Raw genomic sequence first — 22,630 nt, forward strand, 5'->3', positions numbered from 1 at the left:
TGCAGCCATTTTAATCTCCGAGGAATAACCTACTGAATCTATAACCTACTGAGCGTCGCCTGGGATAACCACTGACCTGACTTTATTGTCTTAACAATTTGAATAGTCATCCTGGCAGAAGGGATTATTTCTTCCATATAATAAATATTACATGGGCATACAAAGCCTGTGTATAAGTATGGAATGTTAATTACAAACATTGTCTTGTATACAGTTACATGAGGTACTTAGATGTATTCAAGACAGTTATGTGTACATTTAAACATTATCTGATTTCATATTTACAATACTGTTACTGAGATAATTATAGTAAACTAGTAATTCAGTTACACATTGACTGGAGTTTCTCTGTTATTTTTAATTGCTTAACAACATTAGTTTTTAATAAGTCCATGCAAAATGGGTAGCAATAAGCTTACATTAGAATAGTATGTGCTCTTACAGTCCAGTTACTGTTCTACGGTGTGAGCTATTTTTCTAATGTTGGTTTTCAATTTTTGTAACGCTATGTGGCTTAGTCTGGGTAGGGAGTTACGTAACTCAGTTTTCTGGTACCTTAACTGATTTGCTTGGAATAGTTGCAACTGCTATTATACCTAGTATAGTACCTATCAAGGGAGTACCTTTGTTACTCTGTTCAATTACTTGGGTATTACTGTTGTCAGAGATAACTACACTTATTTGCTGCTCCGTTGTCTTCGAGTTGTCAGTTCGTGTACTCCACTTTTATGAAGCCTCTGCTCACCACTTTGGTTTGCTATTGAAATTATTTTGCGATGATCTAATTTTCAGGGGCAAAAAAAAAAATTCTTAATACCTTTGCTGAGCATAGTTTGATCACCTCCTCTATCTTACTTTCTGCCTGCTTGTTGCATGGATGGGGCGGAGGTTTTAACCCCCATTTGAACTGGTGTCGAATTAATCAAACCAGAAGTAGATATATAAGAATTTTCAGTGCATTCTTGTGCTACGTTATTTAAAGCTATATACATAAACCACATTTACAGAAAACTGACATCTACAGCAATACGTGTGATTGGTCAAGTTATCAGCTTTTGTTGAGGATCACTTATGACATTCATAACACTCAAACTGTCAAGAAACAAATTTTATATGGAAGCGAATTCATTAACTTGATGGGAAAGTCCTGCTGTCCGAAACCTGACTTCTGACGTGTGAAATTATATTGTTATTAATAAAAATTATATTAACAAAAAAGTACTGCTGACGTGCTTACCCTGAAATATGACTTCGCAATGCTGTTTTATCTCTTTAAATCTTTCATTCCATTTTATTTTATTCAATAAAAACCTAGTCTACAGCGTATGAATTATTTACATTTCTTGTGATCGTTTGCATCGCACATTATCAAAATATCGATCTCTCTTTGGTCTGTAAATGTGTGCAAAATTGGTTACGTAGATGCATCTTTCCGAATCAGTGCACGTATAAGCGGCTGAGAAAGCAGGGTGATGAATATGAATAATTTCGGAAAATCTAATAGCAGTTTCTTGAAAGATAATCTGTATTTTTAAATAAATTTTTGTTATTTGAGAAATGACGTAAAACGCTACCATGTAAGGAAAAGATTTTACTGATTCTATCAGATGTTTTATTTTCCCTGAGGAATGATGTCATCGGTTTGTAACGAGGAAAGAGTATAAAAGATATATATCAAGGTTAAAAAATTTAAAAAAAAATGGGGAACATACTATAGGTTAAAAATGCAGAGAAAGGGAATAAGCTGGAAACAAATGATATTTACAAATATTAAAATGGTTTCTAAGGATGGAAACATGAAATAAATATTCCTCACTTAGGTCGGGAAACAAAAAGGTAACATAATAAAACCTTCTTACATTTTTGCTTCTACCTTTCGTTCAAGGGGGCCATATTTATTCATGGCAAAACTTAAATTTAGTGAATTAGTGGGCCATTCTTGTATTCGAAGGCTCCATCCTTCTTTTTATACCAATCCATAATGGTTTTAGGTGCGTGAACCACAGAATTGCTATGATGTAAATTGGATAAGTTATTTTAAGACAATCTATCAAACTGTATAGGAAGAATCCCATTGTTTTCTAAAATTTCTCAGTTAGCACACTGATTCATCATTTCATTCGTTTGCAGTATTGAACCAAATTTATGACCGTTAAAACTATCCCACAGTGTTATAAATTTACCTGCTGTGGTAAGAGTTGTTTGAACACATATAGGTCTGATTTCTTCGTAAGACCTATTGAATTGGATTGGATTATGGCGAAGCTAGCGACGTCGTAAGACCTATTGAATTGGATTGGATTATGGCAAAGCTAGCGACGGCTGTTTACCTAAGGAGATGGATGCCTTGTAAAGCTTAATCATGTTACACATAGGGTGTAACATCTTCGCCGGGATTTGAAGTGTCGAATTACCAGTATTCAACTCTTTTTTATGCTTGTCTTCACCTGTTGAAATTTTTACTTACGACACTCGAATATAGGCAAATTTGTATCCATCAGACTATGTAACAGCCTTCCATTTATGAACAGTCCATGTCTGGTGAGTTTTGATCGAAGTGATACGAAATTTTCTATTAGCTGAAGTCGGTTTTGGTTTCCATCTATCTCTACTCCCAGGTATTCATTTATGTTATGTTTCTTTAGAAGTTGGCTTGTTCTGAGATTGTAGGATTTCCTGACTTGTTTGAAATCTCCTGATTGACCTGGGGAGAAATTTGTCTGCCATAGCTGTTTCCCGAATTGGTTTTACATCCACAGTTTTTTCTTTTGTTTTCAGCCGAATTTGACATAAAATTTTTATATGCCAATGAAATTGTACTTTTCACGCTAGCAAATTTCGATACTTACTTGATACTATGTCCTTTAAACCACCCAGAGTTTATCGCAACTCTGCATTTTATATTCGATTTTTTACTTACTAATTTTTCCTCCGAAATTTCAAATTTCCATGTACAGTGAAAGAAAGCGTAAGTTATAATAACAATAACACATGATTTGGACTTTAAAAATGTATAATAAGTAAGTATTTGAATAAAATTCACGTTATAATCTAAGATATAACTATGACATCACGCGCTTACATATTAATGCAGCGTCTAATTTTTGTTCTGTCATACCAAGAAGAGATCAGTACGGTGCATGATCCATCACAGAAAAGGTTTTTTTCTGTATCTATATTTCAGGCACTTGAATATTTGAAACGCGCGTATATCTGGCATAAAATACATTTATGAGAAACCGTTGAGGAATGTTTCCCAATAAATATTAAGACAATATTTTGAATTAAAAAAATCACTGTACTTTGTTGAAGATATTTATTTTTTAACGTTGAATAGCAAGATGTTCTTAGTAATACTTTTTTTTACTGGGTTTTGTCACCCTATTCACATCAGTTTCGGGTCTAAAAATATTTCCTCTGGGAAAAAAGAGTAGTTTTGAAAACGGATCAAAGGTTTTGCATGCAATATTTTTATTTTTCACCCTTTTAGTGTTGTCTTTCAGACCATGCGAGAAAGCCGGCAGATAAAATGCGCAGTAAACGAGTCTGCCAGACAAAGGTGAAAATGTGAAAATTAAAATAACAATGAAAACAAATTGAAAACATTTTCTTTTTAGGAATTTCTTTTTAATAGCATTACCCCTTTTAATATTTTAACTCATGCTTTTTGTCTTTTATTTTGAAGTCTGTCGTTAGCAGCAAGTGGCTGTAGATACTGAGGTTTTCTCCATGTGTAACGTGGATACAGACCCGTTTCCTTAAAAAGACCTCCCCTTTCGTGTAGCGCCTATTGGCGGAATATTTAATAAATAAAAAATATCTCGGTAAGGTTTTGTCGGACGAATGTCAAATTTCTTGTGTCTTATTTTTTATAAAGAATTTTCCTAAAATTTTCTAACGTATAGAAGTTTTCGAAATAAGTATACGGACCAGAGAAACGAGTAAAATGTTCGATTTCATATTTTATACGCGCCCACCAGCGGCCGAGCGGTAAAGTCGCTGAACACTGGTAGTTCGGTTCAAGGTTCGAATCACACGAACGGGCTGGCTGCATGGGATTTTCGGTTCCCCTTAGAAAGTCCTCCAAGAAGGCATCCATCCCCTTAGGCAGATAGCCCTCGAAGCTTTGCCGTAATTAAATAACCTAACCTAACCATATTTTATGCAATTTTTTTTATTTGAAAGTACGAAAATGGCAATCTGTTTCAGTTGAAACATTTTTTTGACTGGAAATATACACTGACGGAAAAAAAAAAATCCCAAAGAAAAAAAAGTTAATGTAGAGTAAGGAAATTTCGATAATACATTTGTCTAGGTAACATATTTTATTGATTAACTTTCCAAGATCACAGGTTCGTGCAAGCGCGAAAAGAGCCATTTCAAATATGAAATGCTAGTACATGAATAACCGGTGTAACCGCCAGAATTTTGAGTGCAAGCATGCAAACGTGCGTGCATTGTGTAATACAGGTGCCGGATGTCCGTTTGTGGGATGGAGTTGCATGCTTGTTACATTTGGTCACTTAATACAGGGACGGTTAATGCTGGTTGTGGATGAAGTTGTCGTCCAATGATGTTCCATACATCTCGATTGGAGAAAGATCTGGTGATCAAGCAGGCCAAGGAAACATATCAACACTCTGTAGAGCATGCTGGATTCAACAGCGTTATGAGGGCGAGCGTTATCCTGTTGAAAGCTGTTCATGAATGGCAGAACATCAGGTTGAATCACCAGACTGACGTACAGATTTGCAGTCAGGGTGTTTGGGATAATCACGAGAGTGCTCCAACTGTCATACGAAATTCCTCCCCACACCATAATGCCAGGTGTAGGCCCAGTGTGTCTAGACCGCAGACAGGTTGGTTGCTGGCGCTCACCTCTCATCCTTCTAACCAACACACGGCCATCACTGGCACCAAGACGGCACCGGCTTTCATCAGAAACACAACAGACCACTCCGTCCTCCAGTGAGCTCCAGGTTGACGCCACTGACTTTCAGTGGACTGCACGCTACAGGGCATCTGGCTCGGAGCTAGCCTTCAAATAACCGATTTGTAACAGTTCGTTGTGTCACTGTGGTGCCAACCGCAGCTCGAATTTCTGTTGCAGACGCAGTACGATGCGCCACAGCCATACGCCGAATGCGGCGGTCCTTCCTGTCAGGAGTGCCACGTGGGCCTCCCGGAAGCTGGTCTTCTTCAGTCAGTAGCTTCCCTTGATTAACAGTCAATGCGCAGTCATGCCAACAATCATGCACAGTGGATTCATTCCTGCCAAGTCTTTCTGCAATATCGCGGAAAGAAAATCCGCTTTCTCGTAGCCCTATTACACGACCTCATTCAAACTCACTGAGCTCTTGATAATTTCTCCTTCGTCTTTTTAAAGGCATTTTTGACTAACATCAACTCACTACATCAGATCTCAACGGTAAATAACGCTCGCGAACTTTACAGCAAAGCTGATTTGCATGTTCATAGTGGCACTTATGCGCCTAGGCGAAATTTGAATAGACATCATCTTTCAGATGACGGCTACCAAATTTCGTTCATCTAGCACAACTCCTTCTTGGTGATGGGATTTTTTTTCCCGTTAGTGTATGTTTACGACCAATGGTTGCGAAAAAATAAAAGCCTTTTGTGAACACTGTGAATATTACCTGAGAGAGAAGGCATAAACGATTGTGCTCCTGCATTCAGTTAACATTCAAGATGCTATATATGAACGTAATTGTAACCATTTGATTTGTGAAAACACTTAAGATGACCATGTACTGTACTGTCAGGTGTCCAAAACTAGAGCATTTCGCCTCTAGATATTCAAAGGTACAGTGTGCGTGCTATCTCCGCTTATTTACATTACAAGAATGTTAGAAACCAATAGTTGCAGCAGTGCATTTCGCAACTGTAGCTTTGCTAAAATGTATGTGTAGCGAAAATTTGCTGTTTTAGTACATTATTTACGAGAGATGCACGCATGAAAACTCCGCAACAGCAAACTGCCATCTTTTCCCTATCGGATGATATACGACTCATTTTTGTATTATCATAAAAATAGTTCTACGTGCGAATAAAATGTGCTCCTTCAATTTGAAACATCGTGTATTATTATCCACATTGTTGGCTCAACTGGAATGGGAAACAGTACTCGTAGAATTTTCTCCTGTGGGGGAACGTAAATAACTCATATTTGATAGCGCTTTTTCACTGTACAGGGGAAAAAATATTCAAAGCATGTAAAATTTTGGAACTGTTTAATAAAGTCGACAGACATAGTGGCTGTCTAAGTGTTCTTATCTGAGCGTCCAAGAAGATAGCGTGAATTATAGAAATGTATTGAATAACTGTTTTAAAGGCAAATGACTTAGGACAAGTTTAACATTGCTGAAGAAAGAGAGTCACAGTTTCATTTTGCTCTGTTGAAGTGTTTTCGTTTCAGTAACTATGAACAGTCCTGGCTAATTCATGCTATAGTAAATATTAAATAAACTGATTATATACATATAAATAATACATATGTTGTTTTGGCCCGAATATAAGGCGGCTTCATATAGTAGAATACGGTAGGTAGGACGGCCTGCATTCTTGAAAGTGGCAGGGGTAAAACGGGGAAAAACCAGAGTTTTAAACTATTATTTAATTTTGTATTTATTTCATTATATTCTTTTTGTTTTAGTTTTTATTTTTATTTTAAAATATTGTTCCCCCCTGTTAGTAAATTTAACTCCACTGAAAGATTTAATTTTGTATTAATTAGCATTTAACTAAATATAATTAATGTATACATATAAAATTATCACAAATAGGTAAGGAATTTAAAACCTATAAAAAGCCGTTAAAATACTTGAATGTAACCTATCCTTTTTCCAGAAACATGTAAAAATAAAATCCTTAAGAATAATACAATTTATGAACTAAAAATTTTTTTACAACAGGAAAAAATGGAAAAATCTGAGTAAAAAAATTTTTGTTAATCTTCTCTGTTCAAAGCTTCAAACAGAATTTGTCAAGGGAAAAAGTGAAGCGTCAAACCAAGTTGATTAACTAGACAAACGTAAGCATGTTTCGTCCTAACAAATTTTGAATTAAGCTTATTACACTGATATGATTTTGAGAAGATTGTCTTAAGGCATAAAATATCGTCTTATAATGGTATGGTATACTGTGTACTTAAATATTTTATCACAAGAAGTCATAAAAAATGCCATTCTTCCTTAGTAGAATATTGTAATTAAAAGAATTTGAAGAAGGAAAAACTCTTAAAAAGGTCGATGAAAAAGAATGAAAATTAAAAATTGACGGCGGACTATTACTAACAAAATGAAACACATTTTTATATTTCCGTCGTGCTATTTGTCATGTAAATTTAATGCTGCGAAAGAAACGATTGTTTAAAAATCGTGCAAGCTGATTCCCGATATTTTTGGGATCATCTGTATGATAATGCATATTTTGAAAATGACATTTAAAGCAGACCATCGCTGGAAATGTATGTGGTTTAATGCAGTGGTTTTATGCCTGAAGAAAATGCATTAACGTAATCGTTGCTGTATGAACCACTCGTGACCCATGACAAACTTTCCATTCTTTCCACGTGTAAATTTCTGTACTATAATTCGACGGTCATCTAAGTGTTTTGGATTATTATCATTATAAGAATAATTATTGCATTTGCCACATTCATAGTGACATTGGCTACCTATATCCACCTGCCGTATTGATGTATTGCCGAAAATCTCTTTTATTTGATATCTGTTGCACACATTCTGTTTTGTAGCTATAACTATTGCCTGTATTCTAACGAACAATATGAGCTGTTCGTTATCAACATAACTGTATATTCTACTGCTTGGGTTATCGATGTTGCACATGGATTGAACGGAGAACTGTGCAATTATGTCTGGGCATGAAGAGAGTTAAAATGTATTATGTTATCAGAATTAAAAATGGGAATAACTTTCACGTGAAGAAACAAAGGGTTAAGTATTAAAATAAATATCTTTTGGATTACGTCATTAGTTTTGCTACGAAGCTATTTTAAAACCGTACGTAATTTTGAACTACTACCATTTAGTGCAGTTTTGGTGACAGTGCTGAGTCGTAAAACTAAATGTGAATAGAACCATATTCGTGTATAAATGTGTAAGTTTCGGAGTTCATAGATTTTTCCTACAGGTAAAATTCGTCATGTCAGATTTGCTTTCATTCTTTTTTAAAGGATTTTAATACCGCAAATTGTTTTGTCCTTGACTCTTTAACTTTCGATTATTCGAAACTGAAAATGTCTTTCACATTTGTGAGAAACCAAGTAAACGATAATTTTCCTTGCGTTTTTGATAATCTGCTTTTTTATTAGGTTTGAAATCAAGGATTATGACTCTTCAAAGTTGTAACAAGGTTGGGGGGAAAAAAAGGTTTCTGGGAAAACCAGAAAGCAGAAGGAGTTATGAAATAATCATTGTATTGTTAGAAAGTAAATTCAGATGACTATGTTTCACGTTTATTCCAGAGAAGTTAAAGGCATAATGTCTATTTCATATTAGGGATGAGAAGTCTAAAATGTTTTGAATTATCCAAGGAGTTTTGCATACAGTAGTTGCTTTCATTTAAGTGCTGTGCTTAAATATCATGTAGATAGCCCTTTTTCATTATTAGCACTTTTAAGAATGGTATAATTATGTTGCACTGAACATTTCAAACTTAGCAGAACATAATTAGCATAGCATAATCCTTCAATTTAAGTTCTTCCTCTCGGATTGATGAAAATCAGCAATTTTTGTGTTTATATTATAACCTTTTTTGTTAAAGTTTTTTTTTTTTCTTTTAAATTTGCATTAGAAGACATAAAAATACTTACGCGACGTATGAGTTATTAAACACACTTCATGTAAACTTGTAAAAATTAAATACTGTGGGTTAAATTGCAGAGAGAATTTCTGGTAATTGCTTTGTAAGAAAAGGAAATTCTGAACGGTAATTTGTTATTCTTTCTGAAGCACTAAAACAAGCAATATTGACTGTTTTGCTAAAAACACTTAACTAAAAGCATTTAGCAGTTTTAGTAACTGCGATCGAAATAAAAGGATTGTTGAGTGAATAATCCAGTTTGCACTCAAATATATCTTTAAAAAAACTTGTTGTTCACAATTTTGAATATTCAAAAAAAAAAAAAAAAAAAAAAAAATGTTAAAGTGCTTAAAATTTTCCGCTGTTGTTTTTGTATAGGCGTCTAGGCCTGTGAGTGTTTATGAAAAAAGTCAACGGACTTGAATGTTTTCACCAAGTAACTGTACTCTTAATTTTAAATGAAGACACACCTTTCGTTTTTTTATCTTTGAAGGATCGAAATTTTTTTTAGATTTCTGAAAACTTAAGTAGTGTGATTTGACAACTAAACAATATGGGCAGCATATTTAACCATTTCATTGCCGAAGAATGTTGTCGTGCTTCTCGTAGGACAAACGACATTGGCCGACTCTTAACAGAACTTAATGTAAAACTTAGTATGTAAGTTATAAGATATTTCTCCCGCCTTCTTGGCATGCCATCGTGGTGTGGCGGTCTGCACGCTGGGCGCGTGTTCCAGAGTTCCGCGGTTTGATTTCCGGCGAAGACGTTGCTCATTTTTCATGACTCCTGCTTCTAAAAAAATACCTAATGTCTCTACAAAGTAAACTTCAGAACGCTGCTCGTTTAAACTATTTTGCATATAAATAGACATTTTCCACAGATGTAACTAATTATCTTTTAAAAAAACTGAAGCGACAATGCTTGAATTAAATATTATGTGGAAACGTTTAATTAAATGCTATAAAAATGTATTTAAATTTTAGCTGTCGTACAAAATTTGAGTGCTGTGAATACCTTTATTAATGGAACAAATTAATTATCCTGATAAATCCTTCATTTTTTACTATGCTTTCAGTTTTGCATAATTGAAGCCATATTATATATATATTGTAGCAAATTGTGTAGTCTGTTTAACAATGAGATAAATGTCTATCTCGCTAAACTGGCGACATGTTACCAAGCTGGCGATGATTTTGGTAATTAATTTTTGTCGTCGAATTTGGTGAGAAATCGCCAAAGGTTCCCAATTTGGCGACATTTGGGTCTGGTCCCTGTATAAGGCTAATAATTGGTATTGTAATTGAATTACTGTACTTGATCCCTATATGTAACTGTAACCGTATCCGTTCTTATATGTAACTTTAACCGGAAATGCCTTCCAGTAATTTCAAAAAACAGAAAATACTGGAGATTTCTCAGCGGCTGGGGAAAAACTGTATAAGCATCAGCTCTCAGTTTTTAGTTCAGAGCTGACTTCGGAGTATCGAGAGATTTCCGCGTGAGCTTCGCTCTTTGGATGCGCTTTACATTGCGTTATGTTTAACCCTTTCGCGTTGACTGTCATGTATGCGTGCCAGCAAGGAACGCACTCATATCCTAGCCGGCACACTGGCGTGACAGAGCCTATTCTCATTCACCCTAGTCATCACAGATTTGTGGCAGTTTCCTGGAACGTTTTAAAAGACCACTAAATAGCATTCTGTATCCATTACATTTGGACTGAATATAGTTTTAGGGTTCTGATCTTTAATTTGATCACATTCTGCGTAACGTAGGTGTCAGTTGTTGCGGAGGGGGGGGCGTAATGTTAACAGAGCTCATCTTTTGAAGTCGCCCCGTGATATAAACATTCGCGTTTGTATATCTGCTCGAATCCTTTTTTTTTTTTTTTGCTACTGTGTAGGTCTTTTTAGGGTTACCATGTGAAGTTCTACTTTTATCGCATATATTTCGCGTACGTTCTTTTTTATTTCGAAAATCTTGACTTCAGTTTATTATGGCGAGCAATCGTTATTTATCGGACGAAAATGTGTAAATGAGCCAATTATTGAAATGAATGAGAATTCTAAAGAAGTTAGAGAGCGATTTTTCTAGTGATTCTCATAAGGACATTTTGTTAGAGACTGAGCTGACTGAGTGTGTGCTTTTCCAGTTAACGTGAAAGATTTTGTTACTTCTTCTTGTATTTTTTTTTTATTAATTAAAAAGATTATTAATATATTTTACCAATTAAAACTTTGGATTAATCTCGAATAGCGCTTCCGAAAATTATATCTTAAGTAAGCATTTTTTTTATATATTTTCATTTAAAGTAAAGAAAAAAAGATTATTGAACGCTCATTTTTACATATGGTAGCTTAAGTAACAGTCTAAAATAGTACCAAAAATTATGACGTTAGGACGCAAAAATTTCTTTCTTTCTTTTTTTTTTTTGTTCAAAGTAACAAACAAACAGAACTTGTTTTCGTTTTGCGATTATGCGTTGAAAACTTTAACAGGCTGTATCACTTTTCAAATCGGTGCCACCAAATACTATCGCCCTGTATTATATTTGAAGAAATTAAATAATGAAGAATCTGCATGTATGTTTCTCACATTGTGATAAAACAACGGTACCTGGAGCCATCCAATTTCGAATGACTTAATCCTACTGCGAATATGGGCATATGAAAGCCGAAATTTGTTTTATTATCGATTTCATATTTTGTAAAACTTTAACGAATTTTTGATTGACAAACTCAACGATTTAAAAGCGAGCAATGGCAACACTCTACGGGAGGGAACAACATTTTTATCTCCAGCGCGCGGAACTGTGCATCGGAAATTCTAAAGATATGCTCATTTTAAAATTATTTTGCGACATTGCTGTTGAACTGAATTTTTATGGTTTAAGTGCAAAGAACATGATACTCGTATTTAATAAATAAAGGTAACACACAAGACGTTAAAAAAACGCAGCTTTGGACGTAATTTAAAATCTGAAACCTTCCAGATTTTATTCATTTATTTTATTTATTTATTTATTTATATTTTTTTTTCTTCTGAAGTTAAGCTTTGCGGACGAGAAGACCCCGGCCTCTGGGACGACTCCTTTCGACTCCCATCTGTTCCGAGAGAACGTCTCTTAAACAAGGACGCACCTTCTCGAAAGGGTTAAACGTTATCCAGTAGTGTGAAGTAGTAACTATTGATTGTGTTGTGTCCTCCTGAGAAGAGCAGTACAAGTACTTTCGTGAAAAGTTCCAGAAATATAAAGTGAAAATATTTTTTTTAAAGCTATTATCGGTTCTGTGCGCATTCAGTCCATTACGAACCCATACGCACGCAACAATTATATATAATTTATAATATATTTTTATGCTGAAGTCTAAGAAATGTATCTTCAATAAAAGTGTTTAAATCGGAATTCATATAGTAAAAGGTTTAATTAAAACGAACATTATTTTTATTATTTATTTTATTACATTATTATTTATTATTATTATTATTTTATTATTATTAATATTATTATTATATTACATTATTTATTTTATTACGAACAAAATCGCACCTTGTAGTTTCTAACCTATACTGAAACGTGTCATAAATTGTTATTTCTACAGTATAGAAGTGCGAGTCCATCAAAAATTTCAACTCGATTTTTTTTTAATAAAGAATATTTATTGTACGTACGATGATGTATAAAACGAATCGATTTTTGATGAAATACAAATAAGATAATCATATAAATATTTCACTTTTTAAAAATAAACTTTAATATCCACTATCGGCATCTAATTAAACTAAGGATTTATTATTTAAATATATAGTTTTTAAGTGGTTTCCGATCTGCATGTTTCGACAGCCATTTATTAGATTAAAATTTTATTTTTGACGCAGCTGATAGTATACAGGTATAAGGCAGATAGAAAGAAATATATTTATTTAATAATGACAAAGCTCTCTAGAGCTATCTACATAAAGAATATATGCCTTCGTGGAGTACTTTGCAAGGGAAATTTGCTTGCGTTCAAGTGCGTATGGGGGGAAACGATGGCAACTCTCATGCAGCTAGCTTGTTCGACGAGATTGGAACCCGAGCTGAACTAGCATTGTTCAGCGGTCTTATCCACAGGTCCACTAATGGAAATTCTTTAGCCGAGGTACATAATGTATCACATCTAAAACGTTTTTTATTAATTACGCTAATGATATAAGATGATTGTTAAGCATGTAAAAGGATAAAGGTGTATTTACGTAGATACTACTTTTCCCATTTGGTTTTATACTGATAAGCTATATACTGCTGTAATGTTTCAGTTTGGTACACTGATAAGCTATAAATTGTTAAATTAGGTAAGTATATAAAAGGTCTTATGCTGCGTGGGTTAGGAGCAGATTAATATTTTGATTGAACATGATTTTTTGAAAACACAGGTGTTGAATATCAATTCAGTATGTGTTAGTATTATAATACACGCAAGTAGTTAATATGTATTCAGAGATTCAGTTTACCTAAGAGGATAGAAATGAAAATTTGATTTATTCGGCTGATAATTCTTGCATTTTTAGGTCACTGGTCTGATCTGGATGTTCGCCTGCAGGCTGAAATATCTTGTTTTGATATCGGGTTGACAAATATGTTTTTCTACTATACGTATCAGGTGCAAAAATCTCGTGTTATAGAAGTGTATCAGGTGAAAAATTCTCGAGGCCGAGATTTTGAAGATGGCATGCTTTGCCTTCGGTTATTTTATTCATTAATTCTTGTTTGAAATTCCTTTTTAACGTTTGCTTTGCTAGGCTGAATGTTAAGAAAACATCGAAAATTTTCAGATTTACAAAAATTTATACTGAAATTCTGGCATATTTTAGATTTGGACATCTCTTTTTTCTATTGAAATGGTTTAAGGGCAGCCAATGCCTACCTTTGGAAAAAAGAGGAAGTATCTTCTAAGCCTTTACCTATGTAACAGTTCTTTGCAGTCACAGACTCGTAAGAAAGGGATGAGCTAAAGTAAAAGCTATTTCGAAATGTTTCGGGAATTTATTTCATTAACGCTATGTTGTTCGATAATTATTTATTGGAGCATTACACATGCTACAGAGTACGTTATAGCGAAGGCTTTTTTAAAAAGCAGTGATGTGGAAACCGTGGTCATGTGCCGTGATGAGATCTGTTTCATTGGCTGAGGATAATGTATTCTTAAGCCAAACTTTTTGAATGGAGAGAAAAATTAGGAGCCATTTGTATGATTTTTAAAGCAGAAAATTTTAATGTGGAAGTTGCTGTAAAGGCATGCCTCTTATTTTATGTAAAGGCAAATTGTACTGACGTCTTCAAATCAAAGTTTAAAAATTTGGCTTTCAGATAATATTCTGTTAATACTTACTATACATATATATAGATATATAAAGTTTCAGTCTCCTAGTTTGCCCCCCCCCCACTAAAAATGCTTCATAAAGCCAGTAAAACTTTCTCTGGTACCTATACAACATCAGTAGACTACTTGTAATCAATGAAAAGCTAATGGAAATTAATACTTGCATCAATAAGCCAAAATTCATTAGTATACATGTTGTCTACTGATGATTTTAAAAATTTTATTTATTATTTTTCATTTATTTATTTTATTACTTATATTTATTATCATATATTTATTTATTTTTGCTACTGTCGAGATTAAGATTATTTCAGTTTTGTAACCAATAAGAACGTTTAATGTTAAAGAGTATATTAGTGAACCCTCTCGTCATTACCACTTTCCTAAGGCACTCACATTTGAAAGCGGTCAGTATTTCTAAGAATGTAAATAAACAGCAGCATTAAACGTGATTTCATTTAGACGATCAGAGTAACCTGGAAACGTAGGTGGTTTTAGAGATGGTTCACTGTCTATGCTTCTTTCCTTTTTTTTTATTTCTTATAATTTTTTGTCGAAGACAATAAACAATAATCAATGCTTACATACATAACTTGGCCATTAGAATTGCAACATCATGGAGGAAAGCAAATACAAAACACATATTTATTGTGCATAAACAGTATGGCAGGAAGACAAAATTATCAAATTTGCAAACATTCTGGGGGTTTACAGGGGTTCGAAATTAGTAGAAACAGCTGCCAACCCTGGCAGCTAAAACGGCCCGTACCCGGTTAGGCATGGAGTCGAACTAGGCTTGGATGACAGAAATGAACAACTCATTCCATGCTGGATTAATACTTCTGTATTAGTTGGAGAGGGCTGGTGGGCCAGTCTCTCAGCAACTCATGATCAGATGTTTTCAATGGGTGATAGAGCTGGAGACACTGCAGGCCAAGGCAGCAGTCGAATATTCTGTGTATCGAGGAAACATATGAGTACACACGTTATGTATATATGCTACCGTATCCATGCTTTTGCATACACCTTGTAACATGGCAATGTATTATCCAGTGTCTAACATTAATTAGCTTTAACGCCACTGTGTTAAGTACCAAATTTGTATGTATGTTTATATATTAGTGTATTAGCATAATTACCACGTATGGTTATCTAGATAAAGGTGGACGTGGGGCTATACCGATTAACCGTATTGGTAGAGGGGTGGTGACCACGTCCTCTGTCGCATATGTATCGAGGAAGGTCAGAACATGACGTGCAACATGTGGTCTTGCATTATCTTGTTAGAAGATGGCGTTTGGCAGGCCTCGAAGATAGGCCACAACCCACTGGACGTAAAGATGTCAGAAATGTACGGATCTCCGTTCAAATTACCGTCGATACGAACTAGAGATACGCGTGTCGTGTACCCAATGCCTGGCCAAACCATCACACCAGGTGCAGGTTCCTATGCCGACATCGAAGGCAAGCAGGCGAGGTGCGGTCTCCTGGGAGCTTTTAGACACGTATGCGGCCATGAGAATACTGCATGCAGAACCGGGACTCGTCTGAAAAGACGACACTGGGCCACTCCTGTATCCAACTTTGTCGTTTGGCGCACCAGGGTAGTCGTCTCTTTCTATGATGCATTGTCAAGGGAAGCCGAAGTAATGGTCGCTGTGTTGATAGCACTGCTGCAAACATCAACGCACCGTATGAGCGGATACTGGGCGTGCTGCAAAACATGTCCATTTCCTGACTAATGGTCCGTAATGTGGTTGTGCGGTTTTGCAGGGCTGACCTCACAATATGTCTGCACTCTCGGGCGTTAGTCATGGGAGGGCGTTGAGATCCTACATGCCGTTCAGTGTGACCCTCAGCAACCCATTGATTCCATATTCGCATTACAGTGTTTGGATGTCGACCTGTGCGACGGACGATATCAGGGAACGATAATTTACACTTTCGATAGGCAACGATGCTGTCTCTTGCCTCTATCGAATTCCGACACTTGTTGGTAAGCATTTCTTCTTATTATTCGAGGCATAACACGATATTCTGAGCAAACTCGGACCTTACAAAGCGCTTTCCGAATGACCATTAAACAACAAATATTTATTCAATACTTCAGATGTCGTTTCTCCCTCCTGCGTCATCTAAAATGCGCTGAAATACTAGTCATTTGCATATCCCAACCTCTTCTTCCTTTCATGGGATTTTGACGTTCATCAGATCTTTCCTTCTTGGTGTTGCAATTTTAATGGCCAACAGTGTACATATGTACTCACATACAATGAAGGCTCTCTAAGGCGATCAGCTACAGATTTATAATTGTATTTATGCCAGAGTCTCCTTAGAGAGTGGTGTTCAATACCAAAATGGCCACTTTAGAAAGTCCTGCTGCTAATCTTCGTATAAATGGTAAATAGCCTTAATATGGTATGTAGTTGTTTGAGGAGAGAATGTGAAATTTTTTCTAAAACATAGATATATTCAGTAAATTCTGAAATGCATTTCTTAGACGCATTAGATATACTTTGATGTAATATTTAACGTAAAACAATATGAATCTAATAGAGGCGCGTGTTCCTTTTAACCATGTTTGAAGAAATTTTATGAAGTACTTGTACATCGATATTGTTAACTGCCGTCATAGTGTACCTCTTTTAGGCTGTGAAATGTATGCAGATGACATGTGTAAACCTTTCCTTTAAGAAACTCTCTGAAGAAAAAGTATTTGCGTGGGTATAATCCTTTTGAAATGATATGCTTGCAGAAGAACCAGCGCAAGTGCTGCATTGTTTCGTTGGACGTTTGACAAGTATTTGGTTCGGACAGATTAATCCTGCATTCGGTGTGGTTACATTTTCTAAGATAATGAAAATTTAAGGAAAGATTGATGTTGCTTATTGTAGGAAAGCTATATGAAGTGACCTGTGCCAGATTCTCTTGAAATGCTCAGAACTTTTCTACAAAACCAATGTCAGTTTAAGAGACTGAATTATGTTTAAATTTAAAATTTAAATCAATATTTTTCTTTATCATATATAAAGTGTTTTGGGGCAAACTCGTACCGTTTGTGAAAAGAGAATCGGTTCACTCTGTACGTACCGAAAAAATGTAAAATATGTTGATATAGATTTTTTTGTAACTCAACATGCAGAGAAAAAATGGGCTACATTTTAAAAAAGGGGGTTACGATATTTTATTATATGTTCGACAACTGCCAGTTGATAAACAACTTGTAAATCTTGTTTGGAAGGAGTCTGAACCGATACAAAGTTATTTAGCAATGGGCGAGCGCCCATTCAGAACGACAGTGGCCTGAAATTTCACATTTTATTACGGCATTGTAAACAGATAACTTCTCTGTTCCAAAGAGTGCCTCCATTAATATTTTTTAAAACTCACTGGCGTAAAAAGTGTGTGAAATAGGCGCTCATTTTAATTTACGCTAGTTAAGGGGAAAAAAAAATAAAGGCTTTGTTTTCTTCGTGAATAATTTGTTGCCCGAATATAGTATTTCAGTGGTAGTTACTAGACCCGAATTTCTCCTTAATGGCTCAATGAATCTGTTAACTCTTGTTACGACATCCAATTAATTGTACTTTTTCACGTATAAAATTCTAATTTTTGATAACTGTTGATGCATTTAATTGAGGAAATTGGGTTAAAACATATGTTTTGCATACTTCAGTACTCCACGATTTAAGAGATTCTTAGGTAGTGAGTGAGTGTATATTTCAGTTTATCGAACAGCATATGAGTTACAATAGCTTAAAAACTTCTTTGGTAAAACTTATCTAAGTAACATGTTACTTCGTTATGAAATGACTTTGTAGTTAGCCTAACAGCAATAATAAGGGGTATTATGGCTTATATTCTGCGCATAAAATATTAAATATTTTATGAAGGCTATCAGTCAAATCTTCAGGAAAAGAAACGTGCATGTACTGTAACGAAGATATATTTATGATTCTGGTTTACAACGATTTCTTAGTTCTGCAATTTTGAACCCTAAATTGAGGTTAATTTTAAGCTTAAGTACTAAATCAGTACAACAATGCAGCAAAAGGCTTCCAGATATGCTCTCAACATTTATTATCAAAAATGAGATAAATATTTGATTATAAATCGATTATAAGATATGAGATATCCGTAATACAAAATACGAAGGGTTCCAAAAATGTAGGTAGTTAATTGCTGTAATCATTCGAAATTCATTTTTAATCCTTAATTTATAACCGTACTTAAACTATGATAAAAGTTATCATTACTGGAGAAAATGAACAGAAAAGTTTAAAATTGCATTAAGCCCTTTACTGTAGACTGGTCTTGGCATTATAATAAAAAAATTTCTCTTGTATTCTGTAGAGTTCATGATGATGTGAAAAAGTAGATAAATAAAGAAAGAAGTTACGCATTTGCTATTTGCCCTAATGCAAACCACATTTTTTCCTGTTTAAATTATCTTTTGCAAACTACTATTGTCTCATATGTAAAATCTCTCAACTCTAAAGTATATTAAGATAATTTATCACTCATCCCTTAACATTTACGTTAAAAGAATGCATAAATTTTTTTATTTAGTTTCACTGCAAAGTGTCATATTTTGACCATTTAATTACCTTACATTTCTTCAATAGATTAAGGTGCATATACAGCCATTTACATTACATCGCGCTCTATTTTTTTTGTAAAATATCTTAAGTAGATAAGCAAATAATAATAAAATAAAATGTTGTCATAAATTAAGAAAGTCTGAATGTCTTAAGAAAATAAAGTGCCGTCGTCGTATATTTGGACCAAGATGTCTTGTAAAACAAACAATGCCATGGAATGAAATTATGGATCACATAAAATTCTTATATTAATAAATGTGTAATAAATATGAATTTGACCTTCAGAATTTTTGCACTTTGCATAATGTGAAATCAGTTCTGACTAGCAATCTGAACATTCACGTTAAAAATTTATTTTATTGAGGCTAGTCTGCACAAGCTTGAGGATTGTGCAGACTAGCCTCAACAAAATAAATCAATAAAATTAGCCTCAACAAAATAAATCAATAGCCTCAACAAAATAAATCAATAGCCTCAATAAAATGGAAGAGCCATCTCAGCTTGAGGATTCTAAAATTTAATTCTCTTGATTAAACTGTTTTTTATGTCGACTTTTTAAATGTGGAACTTTATCCTTGTCAAGATTTTATTTAATATTACAATTATAGATATTGTGATGAAAGCATGTAGCTCATAATTTTTTTTTTTCAATCCAGTGGCCGGACACTTCTTTATTGAACGTTCATAAGGACTGGTCCATTTACCACCGAGAACGTTACCCAGAGTGTTCACTGGGGACAGCCGAAGAGGAGGACAACACAACAGCCAAGCTTTACGCGGGAGTCGAACTCTTTAGTTTGTACAACCAGTCAGCCTTCGCTAACAACTATGCCTTCCAGGATGGCATTTTTCATTATTTTAACCTTCAAAACTTAGTTACGACACTACAGAAAAGCAAATACTGATTGGTACTTACGTGAAATGGAAAGGAGAGCGTAGCAACCGTTAAAGCTGTGCCGACATTTTGAACCCCTGATTCTATAGAGACTGTCCTTCTGACTTGGGGCTTTTGGCGGCATATCCAAGCTGATGTGTAGCCAAGTGTGAACCCGAGGCAAGGTAATAGTATCACAGCAAAGTATAACTGCCATGGCACATTCGCGAATATGTCTGGGAATATGAAGAACTCCATTGTTTGGCAAATTATGATTATAAGCAGGCCTGAAATACTCCCAATCTGTAAATTAAAGCAATGGTTATAAAACACTAATGAAACTTCAATATATTTTAAAAGTTTACTGTCACATGTTAATATTTTGGATAATAATAAAATATTAGATGTCTCCTAATCTAGCAAATCTAAAAAAACTATACATTTGTGCAGTATATTAATAGAGCATGAAATTTTAGAGAGCATCATTCAATTAGGATCATAATACTGACACAATTTAGTGTTGCATTTTAAGCAGTTCCAACTGACAGATTTACATGAATGAATATTAATTATATCATAGCCATGTAATAAACAGGTTTTATGTGTTTCACGTAATATTATTTTTTTCATGTTCTCATGTAATAAACATGTTTTATTTGAGAATTAGAACTCAGTTCAAAACTGCCTGAATGGGATTAATTTAACCTTTTCCGGCACGCTACCTTTTAAAAAAATGTAGGCAGTCTAATTAGTCCTAGAGGAGTACACAAGTAAAATTTTGTGAAGATAGCATTTATCATTTAATTCTGTGGGTTTGCCCAAAGTGGGAATTTTGATTGAATAGAGGGTGGCTTCTCGAATGCGGTCAAGAGGAGGACCTTGACGTTAATTGAGAAGGGGAAAATAAGCAGGTGCGTTAGGGATCATAAGGCAGATATATTGTAAAAGAAAAGTATTTTTAGCTCTCATTCAGTATTCTACAGAGCTCTCTATTCTTCACTGTAAGTCAGTAATGCATACAAGGATACACATGGTACTAGAAACTAGAATGGAAGCAAATTATATTGGATACGAAAAGTTTTGAAGTCAAAATTCCATTTAATTTATTTTAATTATTTATTTACTATATCTATTTATTACTAATTATAATGGAGTGGAATATTTGAATTGGCTGAATATTTAAAACATTATGACTGCGAGAATATAAAAAACATTTTTTGAATATTTTCTTTCTTATAGAATGCAGATGAAGTCATTTTTACTCAATGAAAATCAAATTTAGTAGGTAATTTAATCTGTCCTTTATCGAGCACCTTAGTTCAGTGATCCCTATTAATGTGCCTTTTTTTTAATTTAAATGATTCAAGAATAATTAGGAAAAGACTTAATTATCTTATTATTCTTAAACTCTTCACTAAAAAAACTACATTTTCAGCGATAATCTGAAATAATTCTCTAAATATAATTCAAAGCATAAAAAATAAAGTACATAAACGGCTTGGAAATGAAATTAGCATTGAGATTCTCTTTAAGAAATATGGTGAAGCTTACAAAATATCTACGAAGCGAAGTAATTCCGTAGAATATTTTCTAACTCTTTATGATTAAATTGCACTCAATTATATTTTATAAACGACATGTAAATATGATTTAATGTATATGTGTGGATGTGCGTGTGGCTCACTAGCGGCTGAGCGGTAAAGTCGTTGAACCCTGGTAGGTCGATCCGGGGTTCGAAACCCGGTCAACGAGGATGGCTGTATTGGCGTTTTCGTGGTTTTCCCCGTGTGTAACGTGCATACGAGTCAGTTTGTGCTTAGAAAGTTCTCCACGGGACATTCTTACCCTTAGGCAAATAGCCGTCGAATGCTAATCTATAATCAAACAAACCAGACCAAACAATAGATATATAAATATGTAGCTTAACAAACTGCTATATTTTATGTATACTTATAGTATATAAATATATATGATTGTTAAAAGGAAGGAAAAGTCGGATCTTAATTGATTGTATATAATTTAGTCCCTATGAAGGCCCTAACAATTTTTTCTCACTTAAAGTCGTAACCCAAAAGGAGAACAAATAAAATTAAACTTCAGATCCGTATACAATACTGAAGGTAATACAAAAAATACAAAATATAAAAATAAATTATATGTGTACGAAACCTAACTAACAATTTATATTGATATTACGTAAATATACGTAGAGTAATGAAAATTGTATAATAAAGATATTTTTCTTTCATATTTTATACCTTGTTCTATATTTTGTTCCTTTATATATATACATAGATATATATAATTTAAGGATTCCACATTAACTACTACATAAAAAACCCAAAAGTGCATCAATAATGTATTTTTCAGTATTATTTAACTTCATTCTGAAGAATTTTCCGCAGTCTAGTTTGCGTTATTTTATTCATAAGACTCAAATAAAAACAATTATTGTTCATATGTCATTAGAAAATTAACCAAAAAGCAACGACCACAATGTAATCGAAAAACAGTTCTTAGACGGGAAAGACGGGAAAATGTTGAAAGGCATTTGGTTTAAGACTGTTTTCTCAGATACTCAGCTACTTCGCATGCATGTAACATACTATTCGAAATGAAAACTCAATATTTACTGCAGATTCATTGATGTAACAAATATCTGTCTTTCTACTCCTATGGCTTTAAAAAAGATGTTATTTGCCTTACAGTTTATCGTTCAATAATACATTTTCATTGTACAAAATTGCATTCATTCGAAGAATTCGATTTCTATTTTCCTCTGTATGAAACTGAATGTAGAGAAGTTAGATGTTTAAACGACCCCCACATTTTCTCGAGATCCCGAGCAAGATTACCCCTCCTTTTCAGCTCCCCTCGTGGAAAAAGGGGTTGTAAATTTACAACTTGACCGCATATAGGCTGATTTCGAATAGAGCTTCGAAAAG

At 34.2% G+C, this 22,630-nt stretch overlaps 1 protein-coding gene and 1 long non-coding RNA gene across 6 annotated transcripts in view; one reads left to right on the forward strand and one right to left on the reverse strand.

The window, feature by feature from the left end:
• The window catches only part of LOC118198305 (uncharacterized), a 69,874-nt gene extending 47,939 nt beyond the window's left edge, over positions 1-21,935 (forward strand). For all 4 annotated transcript variants that reach the window (XR_004759739.2, XR_004759737.2, XR_004759736.2 and 1 more), the window contains one exon: positions 19,468-21,935. This is a non-coding gene — a long non-coding RNA (uncharacterized LOC118198305). The remainder of the gene's footprint in view (positions 1-19,467) is intronic.
• LOC118198297 (ileal sodium/bile acid cotransporter-like) overlaps positions 1-22,630 on the reverse strand; it is a 114,652-nt gene that overhangs the window by 20,602 nt on the left and 71,420 nt on the right. For both annotated transcript variants that reach the window (XM_085809826.1, XM_035369943.2), the window contains exon 4: positions 19,728-19,988. In XM_085809826.1, the coding sequence (XP_085665952.1) occupies positions 19,728-19,988 (261 nt within the window). The remainder of the gene's footprint in view (positions 1-19,727; positions 19,989-22,630) is intronic.

This window comes from Stegodyphus dumicola, chromosome X2, assembly GCF_044657685.1.
Source record: "Stegodyphus dumicola isolate Sdum_Otavi_A_Nest chromosome X2, ASM4465768v1".
NCBI classification, from domain to species: domain Eukaryota; kingdom Metazoa; phylum Arthropoda; class Arachnida; order Araneae; family Eresidae; genus Stegodyphus; species Stegodyphus dumicola.